Source organism: Melanotaenia boesemani, chromosome 5, assembly GCF_017639745.1.
Source record: "Melanotaenia boesemani isolate fMelBoe1 chromosome 5, fMelBoe1.pri, whole genome shotgun sequence".
Taxonomy (NCBI): Eukaryota; Metazoa; Chordata; class Actinopteri; order Atheriniformes; family Melanotaeniidae; genus Melanotaenia; species Melanotaenia boesemani.
The window spans coordinates 12,500,604-12,514,450 of NC_055686.1; the positions used below are offsets into that span (position 1 = coordinate 12,500,604).

Consider the following 13,847-nt stretch of genomic DNA (forward strand, 5'->3'; position numbering starts at 1 on the left):
GATGCAAGAGAGTGAACTGAACTTAGGTTGCGTAGTGAAATATAACCGCGGTTGTCACCAAGTTTTATTTTCATACTACAGAATCATAAACTTTGACAATATAATAATAATATTTATATAATAATAATAATATAGAATAATATTCCAGAACTATAATAAGTCATTTTAATTATTACATGGATATGTTGAGGAAATCAGTCTGTTCTTGTGATTTATTTTCCCAGACAACTCATCTGACTATGTCTGCTTAGCTTACAGGTTTTACTGGCCTGTAAGGAGAACAGAAAAGTTTCCATCCTGTTTTCCTTAGTGGTGTAAATGACATAAGACTAATTTTACACAAGGCCCTTCACCATTTTTCTTGAAGGTCTAAATAATTAAATCATGAACTGTTGGATGTATTTGGGTTTGGAAACACATTGCTGCATGGACATTTTTGCAGTGACACGCATGCAGACTAACTTGATAATGTTAATATGCTGTATACTGACATTGCTTGGGTTTTCAGTCATTGGATTGTCTTGTTCCAGATCAGTTAAATTGGCATGGGTTTTGCTCACTGTTTGAGATGATTTTAATTTCTTCTTTGTCTGGAAAATCAGCAGCAAGTGTTCAGAAATCAGATTTACATCATCAGTTTTCATTGTACTAACATTGTTATGTCTCTCCTAAAGGTATTGCTGAGATGTAACTCTATATTATATTTGTAATGAGTACAAAAAACCCATCCACTGGCCTTTGTAAATGTCCAGTCTGCTCTGCTCGGTCAGCTCAAGTGCTCTCTTCAGACACCAAAAATCAACATTATAACTTCACAGAAAAGGACTTAACTATCTTGTTTCAACTCTTCACATAAAGCCAGCTGAGTGATCCTGATCCTGCACTGACTGTTGGGGATTGTTGTGTTTTCGTTTGCGGCATCGTGCTGCTTCTGTTTGGGTTTGAGTTGTGCTCAAAGACATCTGTTTCCTCTCTGTCTGAGTCTGAACATCTTTTATTCTTAACCATCCTTCCTCTCTACGCACTCAGATGACTTGACTCCTCGGACCATCCACTCTGGCAGTACGTCCACCATCCTCTCTACACCACTGTTCTTTTGCGTGAAACAAATCAGATATTCATTCATCTATTTCACTCTGTTACAGATCTTAATTTTCTTCCCCTTTTAACTCAAATCTGTTGAAATTGCTACTTAATTGTGCAAAATTTTGAAAACATCTGATCCTGTTTCATGAATTTAACATCTTATTCTCTTTAAAAAGTAATTCCTTAATCTATAATGTATAGACTATAATAAGTCTATTCTCTGTCATTGCAGTTGATGACAGTCTTGGTTTCCTGCCGACGTTTGGTCCATGTTTTGTCAACCTGTATGGCAGCCCCAGAGAGTTCACTGCCTTCAACGATCCCCATGAGGCTCTAAACCTGGGAAAAGTAACCCTATACCCCTTTTTTCTTTATAAATAGTCACTAACAGCACCATGGAGCAATGCTTTCATTAGAATTTATTAGAGTAATCATGCTTAATGCTTACCTTTTTGGGAACTTAAGCACAAATTCAAATAGAAATTTTTTAGAACTGGTGTTAAATCACATGACATTTGCAGATGCATGTGCATCTGACTAACGAAGTGGTGGGAAAACAAAATGAAACGACTAAGATGTGGGACATTTTCTCAGAATTTTACAGTTTTGATCTTAGATCACACATTAGATACCCCCAGAAAAGTTGTGTGATGGCTTAGATCCTTTCACTTTATCCAAGTTTGGAAAATTTTGAATAATTCCCATCAGTTCAGTTCCCTGAAGCTTATCAAATCCCACATTGGTTTTGTTTGTCTAAGAATGCATTTTGGTGTTTTTACAACATCGTTGCTTCATGTGTTTGGTGTAAACATAGCACAACTGGCTGTGTCACTCTATCATGGCCAAGATTTTTTAATAGGAGCCCAGTTAATGTCCTTTTCATCGTAAAGATTGCTAAGACATCCTGGTGAATGAAATTATAACATTAGCTCATGCTAAAATTAGCTCAACTCACATGTCGTTGCTTAGCAACCATAATAATTAAGGAGTGAAAAAAACACAGAATGAGCTTTAATTTACCCACAACACTACAGAAACACACAAAGAAGTTCCTTACAAACCTGTAACAAAGATCAAACTATTTTCTTTGACTAAGCTTTTGATCACAACAAGAAGTTTGCAGGATGCTTTTCTCAACATTTTTTTTGTAAAATCTTTGGCTCACTTTTCTTTTTTTATGGTTTCACAAGGAAAACCTCAAACTCTTTCACCATGAATGGTTAGGAGACTAAAACAACTCAAACGTAAAGCTTTTCCAGTGATCAAGAACACATTTATTAATGAGCTAGGTTGCCCACCACTTCAAGCTTCGTTTAAAACTCAGCTATAGAATATTCCTGATGGTGTAAAATGTTAAAAATATACAGTAGTAATATGCCAGGAAGACTGCTGACTAGCAAACATGCTTGAAAATGAAGATAAAGGCTCATGCAGAGGATGGATGACAACAGAAACACCTGTATCCTTACCACGCGCTGTTTTATAGGAAGAATGCAATGATCCAGTCAGTCACATGTTCTCTATAACTGGACAGCTAAACACTGGAAATAGGGATGTTTTTCAATTATTGTTCATGTTGAATCTCAGTGGATGACCTGTGTACTTTTCAGTAGTTATCAATAGACCATTCATTGTCAACTTTTAGATTTTTTGTTTTTAGATTATTTGCGAAATTTTCTGTTTTGTATTCTTAATTTTTAGAATTGATATCATTTAGTTTTTTTTGTTATTTGTTTATTTTTTCACACCTGATTAAACTCTCTCTGTCCATCAGGGTGAGGGTGTGGCATACCGAGGGAGAGTTTTACTGGAACTATCCACCAAGCTGGTGGACAAACCAGACCAGAGAACCGAAGACATCCTATCAGATGATCTGTTGGTGGTGGAGGTGAGAGACGAGGAGGAGCTGAACACGTCCTGAATGAGGAAATAAAAATACTGTGGATGGATAAAAAGATGCATCATCTCTCTGCTTCACAGAAGTTTCTCAGGAAGAGGAAGTTCTCTCTTTTCGTGGCTTTTTACTCAGCCACGCTCCTTCAGGATGTAGATGACGCCATCCAGTTTGAGGTCAGCATCGGTAACTATGGCAACAAGTTTGACTACACCTGCCTCCCTCTGGCCTCTACCACACAGTTCAGCAGGGCTGTGTTTGATGGTAAGTCAGAGGTTCGACGGTAATTAGTGCAAATAAAATTAACCCTGTGATGCATGAATTTTCAAGATGCAAAATTTACGTCTACAGACATGTAGAGTAAGACCTTTTTTAAATTATAAATTTTATTTGACTTTTTTTATTTTTATGTATTCTGCAAAATATTTATAAACATCCTATTCATATATGCAATCTATATAAATAAAGCTGTATCATCTTCTGCTATTCACCACTGAGGTAAACATTAGTATTTACTATATATGGTAAATTATGTGCAATAACTTATTCTTCAGTGAGTTGCAGTGTGTTGGATGACTAACTAATATCCATTCAAGTGAATAATTTGCAAATATGCAATCTTTCCACATACATATACTAGAAAACAAAATAGATGCTTGTTTTGTACAATATAAATGTTGAAATTAAATAAAATTATATTGTGATAAAACAAAATTTTTTTAAATAAACTGATAGGTACTAAAATAAATAAATATTGAATTCCTGTGCAATTACTGATTTAAGGATGGTACATATTGTCACTATCTGGGACCGTAGTACAGAAGGGAATGAACAGTGTTTATTAATAATAGAAGTGGAAGGCTTGGTCCAGGTCTGGGAAACTCTTCCTATGAAAGGGCAGAGGGTTAGCATGGGTTTTGATAAGAGGTTTTGGAAATGAGAGCAAGATCTACGGCTTACTATGATCCAGTGGTGGTATGATGGTGGTGGGGTAAAGCCAGGGAATGATCTCTAGTTGTGATGAATGAGTTAGGTGGCAGGCAGGCGCAAACGGCAGGTGATGAACTGGCAGAAAGAGAAGTCCTGGTCCAGAATTGCTTGTTAGTTCCAAGGCGAGAATATCAATGAGCTGAGGAGTAGAGATATCAAGGTCAGGTTATATGCAAGAGGTACAAGGAAATTAGAGGCTGACCTGATTACCACGCAGTAAAGAAAGACAATCTGGTGAAGTGTGGAGCTCCTGCTTGTCCCTAAATAGCAGGGAGTTGAGCAGGATAACGAGCCGGATGATGGGCTGTAGGTGGTGTCAATTGTAGCTCCAGACTCTGCCCTGAGTCCCCATGGCAACCTGCCTACCCCTACCTGCAAACTCAGACTCACACACAGAGCACAGCCATGACAAATATATACTTCAGTTAAAGGGATTTTTATTTTATTTTATTTTTTTTTACTGAAGAATCCCCCATCTCTTTATTTTCTTTAGAGGTTGTCTTTAAATAATACTGTTAGTTACTCCAGTAATAATTATCCAGTGTCTGTATTATGTGTCCTTTTAACATTTATTTGTGTTCCAGGTTGCCACTACTACTACCTCCCATGGGGAAATATAAAGCCCGTGGTGGTTCTGTCCTCAGAGTGGGAAGATATCCGTCCGAGGATTGAAGCTCTCAACATGCTGCTGACTATCGTAGACAGACTGGTGTGTGCTTCTGTATTTATGCAGACTGTAATAGAGGAAACTTTTTACTAAATGACATTAGTAAAAAGATTTTCCTGTGCACATCTTACAAAGTGAGCTTTGCTAAAGTTTTGTTAAGAAAAACACATATGTGTGAGCTAAAGCGTACCCACAATGCAAAGCAAACGTTCAGTGTACCGATGTATTTGCGTATCTAGGAGATGAACCTGCAGCGGGTGCAGCTGCAGGTGAAGGCAGGCAATGATCTGGAGGAGGTGGAGCTCCGAGTGGTCGAACTGTTGGATCAGCTCATAGAAGATTGCAGGTAAACACTGGCTCATGTTGCTCAGCGCACTGGTGTTAGTTTGATTGCATCGAGGCAAAGTTCCACCTTTCTGCATCTTTTTGTAAAAAATTTAAATGGCTCACATTCACAGGTTTGTCTATTTTTTTTTTTTTTTTTTTTTTTTTTTTGTCAGACTGCAAAACATGTCAGAAAGTGTCAATCTGTGGTCGCTTGAAGCATTTCCAGACTGTTTATCTGTTTTAATAAGATCCTAAAACTCCTGATTTTATCATCAGTGTCATCTGGTGAAGTCACCCACTCTTACATGTACGCTGATCTCATAGAAAAGTTTACAGAGACAGAACATCCTGAATGTTTTCTAGGACAGAGTCCACAGTGTAACAGTACTTGCTGTGCTTAAATTAATAACTTGGTTACCCAAAGGAGGATGTATACTGGAACAAAGAATAGTGGTTAAATAGTGGCCATCTTAAACTAAATCCATGGCTGGACTCCACTGTGTATAGCAAGGCATGCATGTTAAATTAGTTGAATCCAGTGGTGGAACATCACTTAAGTTACTGGAACTGATGTGGTCCAGTCCAGGTGCAGTTACCAGCTGTTGATGCTGAGCTTCTCTCTCTTTGCGCAGTGAGGAGCTGCCCTCCCTCGACCAGTGGCAGTGTGCTACACCTCTGGATCGCTCATTGAGGCACATTCGAACCCTCCACCTGCAGCAGATCGTTTCTGCGGCACTGGCGCTCAAACACGGGCCTGAAACGGAGCTTTCCACGGTGCTGGAGCAGGCTGAGGACTGGGCCAGCAGACTGAGGACTATAGCTGAGGAGGTGTGTGTGTGTGTGTGTGTTAATGGCAGCTATTTGTTAAATACATCCCAGTACTGAATAAGGACTCTTTACATGTGAGTAAGTGAAGTAGGTTGCTAATTCTGCAGTTGTTGATAATCAATTGATGATTCAAATGTTTTCTAATTAATTTTTTCTCTGAACTTGTCTCATGATTTCATTTTAATGAACACTTTTGACTTAATTTAAAACATACAGGGTATTCTGACTAATCTTAAGCTGCACCTTATTACTTTATATACAGTATTGATGTAAAAACATTAGCAAACATAAATGGAAACACAGTATTTAAGGCAAAAACAATTGTAATGAGCTTGAAAGTGAATTTTATACATGGTCACCTTTATTCTTTAACACAGTCTGAACCCTCTCAGAAAAGCTTTGTTAAAATTTCTACAAGTAGTTTTCAAGATTCGTCTTCCAGGCTTTCTAAAAGGACTGTCCAAAGCTCTTCTTTGGATGTTGGCTGCATTTTGTCCTGTACTGTGTCAAGATGATCGCACACTGTTTCAGTAATGTTGAGGTCAGGCCTGTGGGGAGGATTCTTCCCTTCATTAGACCTGTTGCTACTGATTGTTAGTTTCCCTTCCTTAAGAATGACTTTTTGACAGCCGCCATTCATGGAAGCCATTTTTGATGAGGCTTCAGTGAACGGTAGATGGGTCAACTGAAGGATCAGATGCATCTTTCAAGTCCCGTGTTAGGTTCTTGCTGGATTCACCCCCTTTTTGTAAAAGAAATCGCTTCCAGATATTCCTAATTTTTTACTTTCTTTTGTTGTTGTTCCATCATACTGCTCCTTTGTTTTTAAATAATTTAAAGACATGCTGCACACCATGCTGAGTTTTGACAAATTTTCACCTTGTAACTCTGAAAATCCTCTTGTTGGTGCAAAAATATAAAATTTCCTTAGAAAATGATCATGAACAAGGATGCAAATACTTACAGAGTAGTCATATTTTTAGTAAGAATACACATTATTGCTAATGTTGCCTTTCTTTTCTCTCTGTCGTTCTCTCTTCCAGCCCCAGAACAGTCTTCCAGACATTGTGATATGGATGTTGCAGGGCGACCGCAGGGTGGCTTACCACCGCATCCCAGCACACACAGTCCTCTTCTCTCAGCAGCACTGTGGGAAACATTGCGGACAGCTGCAGGCCATCTTTCTCAAGGTACACACAAACAGACACACTCTCCTCCCAAGATAAAGTGGAACTAATCCTGTGTATGTATTTGTTGTGCAGCACCCACAGGGCAGCAGTGGAGAAGCCAAACTTCCTGGTCAGCTGAGGGTCAAAGTGTGGTTCGGACTGGCTGCTGACGTCAAACACTTCAACCAATATGCCGAAGGAAAACTGTCGGTCTTTGCTGAAACTGTAAGTCACAAACTGGATGTGAACAACAGGATGCAGCAACGGGTTTCTACATCACATAGTACAATAATAATAATTAATACAAGCAGGAAGGCAGGAGAGTAATTACCAACATTATTAATGAAAACAAAGTTCACGCATTGACCCAAACTGCTGTCTGATTCTGTGCAGTATGAGAACCAGACTCGGCTCGCACTGGTGGGCAGCTGGGGAACGACGGGTTTAACCTACCCAAAGTTCAGCGACGTCACCGGGAGAGTGAAGCTGCCCAAAGAGAGCTTCAAACCCTCGCCAGGCTGGGCCTGGGCTGGAGACTGGTTCATCAGCCCCGAGAGGACGTGAGTCATGATTTCAACCTTCTGTTTCTGTCAGGTGATAAACACGTACGTCTGGTGCTTCCTTGAGTTTTAGAGGCACATCAGACTTTTTAGGTGCAATTTTTCTCCTTAAATGAAAATGTCTGCACCTAAATTAGGTGTAAACTTGGGTTTATAATGAAGCCACACTGTCCACATATCCACTCAAGTTTTTCTTTTTTGTTGTTTATTTGGTTTTCTAGTATTATTTGCTTGACTTTTTGCAAATGCTTTTGTCTTTATACATTTTTTATCACCACTTACAAAACCTATTAAAAGCAATTTTTTAAAACTTTTCCCTTTGGAGATTAATGAAGTTTGTTTTTTCACTGAATTCAATTCGTTGAATTGTTCCATTTCATTGAAATTTTTAATATGATTCTTTTAAATGTCACTTTAAATGATTTTGAATTACATTTTAATTTAGTAACACATTTAATTTTAAGGTTGATGAGGCTGATGAGGTACTGAATTAAATGTGGGATCTATCTGTTTGCATTTCTGGATGTTTGTTAACTAATGTTAATTTTTTTTATTGAGAATTCGTATAAAAGGACAACAGTGATCATCTTTGATATTATTTATTGTGAACAGTGAATAAACTTAATGGTAAATCATGGTAGAAAGAAATTTTGTGAGTGTATCTTTGTGCTGCTAACGCCTCAGATTGCTGTTTGATGTGGACGCTGGTCACATGACCTTCACAGAGGAGGTGTTTGAAAACCAGATGAGGTTACCAGGCGGACAGTGGATCGGCATGCCGGAAGGATACACTGATGTGGTACGCCTGTGTGTAGACTGTTTCTGCACCTGTTGTGGCTTCATTCATTGCAATAAATCTGAAAACTCTGTGTGTGTGTCAGAATGGAGAAAAAGCTGTGCCAAAGGACGAGGTGGAGTGTCCTCTCGGGTGGGTGTGGGAAGAGGTGGAGTGGAGTGAAGACCTCAACAGGGCTGTGGATGATCAAGGTGGTTTCAGTCACATAAACACAGTCAAACATAAGTTCTGTGTTGCCATTAACAACCAGAAGTGAGATAAATTCATTTCTAACAGTTCCTCTGTGTGTTTGAGTTTAGGCTGGGAATACGGCCTCACCATTCCTCCGGATCGCCGCCCCAAATCCTGGGTGCCCGCGGAGAAGATGTATCACACCAACCGCAGAAGAAGATGGATACGTATGAGACGGAGAGATCAGCAGAAGATGGAAACTCTCTGGAAGGTAGCAGAGGAGATAGATAGATAGATAGATAGATAGATAGATAGATAGATAGATAGATAGATAGATAGATAGATAGATAGATAGATAGATAGATAGACATGAATCTCCATGTTTCCCCTTCATGTGAGCAGCTGAAGTTCCTATTTCAGCCACTAGATGGTGCTCAAGTTACACCAGTAGGAAATGACATGCGCATCAGATTTGGCCTTAAAACATACTTCAGTATAAAAAACTCAAATTTATCTCACTGAAACTTATAACAAACTACCCTAAGATATGATTTAATACTATAACAATGTATGTTTTTACAGCAGCGTCCTGATGAGGCTGAAAGGGAAGGCTGGGAGTACGCCTCGCTGTTCGGCTGGAAGTTCCACCTGAAGCCCCGAAAGACGGACAGCTTCAGGAGGCGCAGGTGGAGGTGCCGCATGGAGCCGCTGGAGAAAACGGGACCAGCGGCCATCTTTGCTTTGGAGTGTTCTCTGGTGAGGACGCATTTATCACTGTATATCACATGGTGGTAAGAGCAAACATCTAATAACAGTATTTAAACCATGTTATCAAGCGGTCAGTATATAGATACATAATATATGTTGGTTTAATGACAACCCAGACCCACAAGTGCAAAACGTCCTCTGATCAAAAGGATGAATCGATTACTTGTCTTTGGTATCCAACAATATATTTTCAGGAAACTGCATTCTTGTGATTTGTGAATGTTTCTTTGGCAATTTCAACCATTTTTTCGAGTTTTGTGTGATCGTTATCGTCCTCTCCACCTTCTTCTTCCTCCCACAGAGCAGCATTGAGGATAAACATGATGACAAGTCCGTAACAACGACATTTGGAGTCAACAGACCAACCATTTCATGTTTCTTTGACCGTAAGACAACACCCATCCTTATTTTTGTTATTCCTGTTCTCTTTGTTTGTCCTCCTTTTCATTCACCTCATTAACAGTTTGCATAATTCTTGTCTTTTTGTGTCTTTTTATTGTGTTTTTGTTCAGGAGGAACCCGCTACCACCTACGCTGCTATCTGTATCAGGCCAGAGACCTGCTGGCTATGGACAAAGACAGCTTCTCAGGTGATGTGCAATCAAGCCTTTCATGTATTTACTCTCCAACAGGTCTCAGTCAGTGCTGGTAACTTGCCGCCATCTGGTGGCTGGAAAGTTACATTTGTGAAAGTTCACTTCATCCTTCAACCTCAGATCAAAATAATACGATTAATGTTTCACTCACAGTGTTCAGAAGACCAAATTATCTCTTTTATTTATCTTTTATGCCGTTTTTTTTGTGTGGACAGCACTAAAGTTACTTTCACACAGGTACAATAAGGTATTCTCATGAGTTTTACTTGTTTTTTTTAAAAGAAATCACTATGCTTAATTTTTTTCAGTTTATATGCATGTCATTCCCTCCACTGCTGTCAACTAATTTATACTTCCCTCTGTTATGAGGACGCATCTAAAATATTTGTATTTGCATCTATATATCGGCATGTAATTGTAAATTATGGAGAACTAAATAGGTTGCAAAACATTTTTTAATAAATACTCTTCTGAAGAATAAACCTGTTTAAAACATGCGACAATGACGAAAGAATACAAATGTAAAGGAGTTAAGCTCAATACTTAAACATCAACAAAAGGCAGCTTGTAGTGATTATTCACAAATTGTATATTTTAGCTTGGTTACAAACTTGGAATTGGTGCATTTATGCATGTTAAAGCAACACTACATAAGTTTCCAACCTGAAAACCCTGTGCTTCTGACTCATTTTGATGGCACACCGGCATTTACTGAGCCGAGCCATCATTGCCCTGCAGCATCCCGAGGCTGAGAAACTGCCCTTCACAACATTGTGTTCCAGCCTAGAGCATCACAAGCATTTATGGCACTGCATCACACACTGGCTGCCTGATATGAACACACTGGCCACTTTGGATGCACGCCATTCTGATACAGCAAAGAAACCCAAGAGGAGATTATTGAAGGAGGAAAAAGAAAGATAAAGTGACACAGCAAGAGATATTAATCAATCAATCAATCAATCATTTTACCAATTGTTTATTTCTATAGCACCTTTCAAGCTGGCCAAAGTGCGTAATGTCATAAAAACAAATGAATACAAAAACACATTAAATAAAGGATCATAGAAAGAGGTGAAAACACAAAACAGATTAAAAATAACAGGTAACATGGAAACTGCTAAAAGTACAAAACACATTAAAATACAAAAAAAAAAAAAAAAAGTACTACAAGCCACAGGCCTTTTAAAATAAAAAGGTCTTGAGTTTGGCCTTGAACAGAGGCAGACCTGTGTGGGTGTGTCGCTCGTAGGGAAAAGTATTCTGACATGTTGGACCTGCCACTGAAAGTAACATTAGTGATAATTGGACTGACTTTTACTGGCTGGGAAGAACTGAGAGAACAGACAGGATGAAGACGGATGAATTAGCCTTCATTAGGCGGCGCCAACGTATGAAAATCCGACAAGTTTGGTCGTGCTGTTTTTACACATCATCCTGTAGTAAATCCTGGATTGTTCAGCTCACAGATTAACTTTGCAAGCAGGTCTCTACAAACCACTGATGTGTCCACTTTCAACTCTGAGGATGAATTGCATTAGATTAAACTAAAGAGCAGGGGGTTCACTAACCAACATATTATTATAATACAGCTATTTACGCTCTTTTTCCAAACTTTGACAGGTTGGAGTCACGTTTACTAAATCTCACTGAGGCCAGGTGAAGGCAACGTCTTATATAAAGAGCCCAGTGTTGGTCTGTTTGGATTTAAAGTCATTGGACTGTCGCTAATTGAAGTTCAGTGTTTTGTAAGGCTATAATTTCAGGAAATAGCTCAACAATTTAGAGGTTAAATAAAACATCTGTGTCTAAATTAGCAACTCGCTGGTAAAAACATTCAAACACAGGTTGGACAAAAATCTGTTAATGCAGGTTTAAGTATCACAAGCTGCTAAGGAGGCAGGCAGATCTTATTGAAAATGATAATATTTCAGTTTCAATATCAACCACATTCATTTTGAATTGTGTAGCCAGGAGAGGAAAGAAAGAAAGAGAGCTGGATGTGGGGATGTTATGACATTATAAAATGCTGATTTAATTAGATCAGTGTAATTAGAAAAAAAGCAAAGAGGAAAAAAAGGGGTTTCGTTTTATTTAAAGAGGTCATGGAAACTGCAGCTACTGTGTGTGTGTTAATCAGAAGCTCACCACAGACTCAGATGTAAAAACAGCTTTTAAAAACAGACGGACCGCTGGATGGCGGAGAGAGAAATGATAGATGGGAGGCTGCTGAAAGGAAGGGTTACAGAGCGGGGATGTTGGAGATGATTCTGGCAACAAACTCATGATAAATCACTATCTTCACTCAGCCTCGTTAGCTAACACACACACACGCACACACATTGTAATGGATGAGTAAAACTGATGGATGGACTTCACTTGTGTGCTAATCTGGTGTTACAGGGCGTCTTAGCAACCATGATTAAGGACTACAGCTATCAAACACTGAGAGGTTTTCTTGTTTCTCCTTCAATTTGATCTTATGTGTTTTAGCCGGATCGCCTTTCACCTTTGTTTCGCTGTTTTTCCTGCTTCTCCACCCATCCGTCTTCTTCTCTTTTATACTTACCTTATCTCTGTCTGTCTTTTATACATTTCTCTTTGTCTCTTTGTCTTTCTTTTTCTTTTTAAAGTAGCATTCATTTCACCCATCCATGCAAACATCTTGACCTCTGAGAGGCCTCCCGGATTTTCTTCCTTTTATCTCTCTTTTCATACTAAGCAGCTTTGCTTTAAATGGGAAAACATGACGGATGTGAGAAAACGGTGTACTACTCCTTGACTAGAACATATTACCAACATGTCATGATATGTAAACATGGGAGCTTTAATGTTGCTGTAAGTTCACACAGGTTGTATAAAACTCCTCTGTTGTGGGGCAGTTTATTCTCCATCAGCTGTGTTTAAGGCTCCCATCTAGGTCTTAATTTCTTACCTTAGTTTTTGTTTTACGTTTCTTTTTGTCACTTTGTTTGCTTTATTTCTTTTCTTATTTCAGTCTGTAAGTCTGCTGTTTCTGTCTACTACATAAATGATAAAACAGTACACTTCCACCCTCTTCCCACTTTAAGCCTGTTCAACTGCTTTTAACACAACTAGCTAATCAGCCAATCACATGGCAGCAACTCAATGCATTTAGGCATGTAGACATGGTGAAACGACTTTCTGAAGTTCAAACTGAGAAGAATGAGGAAGAAAGGAGATTTAAGTTACTATGAACATGTCATGGTTGTTGGTGCCAGATGTGTTGGTCTGAATATTTCAGAACCTGTTAATGTCAGAGGTCAGAGGAGAATGGGCAGACTGGTTGGAAATGATAGAAAAGCAACAATAACTCAAATAACTGCTGGTTACAACCAAGGTATGCAGAATACCATCTCTGAAGTATAACATGTCCAACATGTCCACGTGCCACCTGTTTGTTAAGAACAGGAATCTGAGGCTACAATTCACACAGGCTCACCCAAACTGGACAATAGAAGATGAAAAATGTTGCCTGGTCTGTTGAGTCTCTGTTTCAGCTTCACATTCAGATGGTAGAATTTGGTGGAAACAGAATGAAAACATGGACCCATCCTGCCTTGTGTCAACAGTTAAGGCTGCTTGTGGTGTAATGATGTGATGATAATTTTCTTAATTTAACCACTACAGCCTACCTGAGTATCGTCACTGACCATGTCATCCCTTTATAACCACAGTGTAGCATCTTCTGATGGCTACTTCCTGCAGGATAATGCACCATGTCACAAAGCTAACATCATCTCCAACTGCTTTCTTGAACATGACAATGAGTTCACTGGACTCCGATGGCCTCCAAATCACCAGATCTCAGTCCAGTAGAGCAGCTTTGGGAGGTGGTAGAGATTCTCATCATGGATGTGCAGCAACTGTGTGATGCTATCATGTCAATAAAGAGCAAAACCTCTAAGGAATGTTTCCAACAACTTGTTAAATCTATGACACCAAGAATTAAAGCAGTTCTGAAGACAAGGATG

General features: G+C 39.0%; 1 protein-coding gene across 8 annotated transcripts in view; it reads left to right on the plus strand.

Moving 5' to 3' along the window:
• Nucleotides 1–13,847, plus strand: part of dysf (dysferlin, limb girdle muscular dystrophy 2B (autosomal recessive)) — a 104,362-nt gene that overhangs the window by 24,055 nt on the left and 66,460 nt on the right. For 4 of the 8 annotated variants that reach the window (XM_041984990.1, XM_041984991.1, XM_041984992.1 and 1 more), the window contains exons 17-32: nucleotides 1,030–1,062; nucleotides 1,319–1,434; nucleotides 2,861–2,974; nucleotides 3,067–3,244; nucleotides 4,555–4,679; nucleotides 4,877–4,983; nucleotides 5,597–5,792; nucleotides 6,836–6,982; nucleotides 7,055–7,186; nucleotides 7,355–7,521; nucleotides 8,206–8,320; nucleotides 8,403–8,508; nucleotides 8,617–8,759; nucleotides 9,071–9,244; nucleotides 9,558–9,642; nucleotides 9,769–9,846. In XM_041984990.1, the coding sequence (XP_041840924.1) occupies nucleotides 1,030–1,062; nucleotides 1,319–1,434; nucleotides 2,861–2,974; nucleotides 3,067–3,244; nucleotides 4,555–4,679; nucleotides 4,877–4,983; nucleotides 5,597–5,792; nucleotides 6,836–6,982; nucleotides 7,055–7,186; nucleotides 7,355–7,521; nucleotides 8,206–8,320; nucleotides 8,403–8,508; nucleotides 8,617–8,759; nucleotides 9,071–9,244; nucleotides 9,558–9,642; nucleotides 9,769–9,846 (2,016 nt within the window). The remainder of the gene's footprint in view (nucleotides 1–1,029; nucleotides 1,063–1,318; nucleotides 1,435–2,860; nucleotides 2,975–3,066; nucleotides 3,245–4,554; nucleotides 4,680–4,876; nucleotides 4,984–5,596; nucleotides 5,793–6,835; nucleotides 6,983–7,054; nucleotides 7,187–7,354; nucleotides 7,522–8,205; nucleotides 8,321–8,402; nucleotides 8,509–8,616; nucleotides 8,760–9,070; nucleotides 9,245–9,557; nucleotides 9,643–9,768; nucleotides 9,847–13,847) is intronic. The other 4 variants (XM_041984996.1, XM_041984993.1, XM_041984998.1 and 1 more) reach the window with 1 other exon arrangement.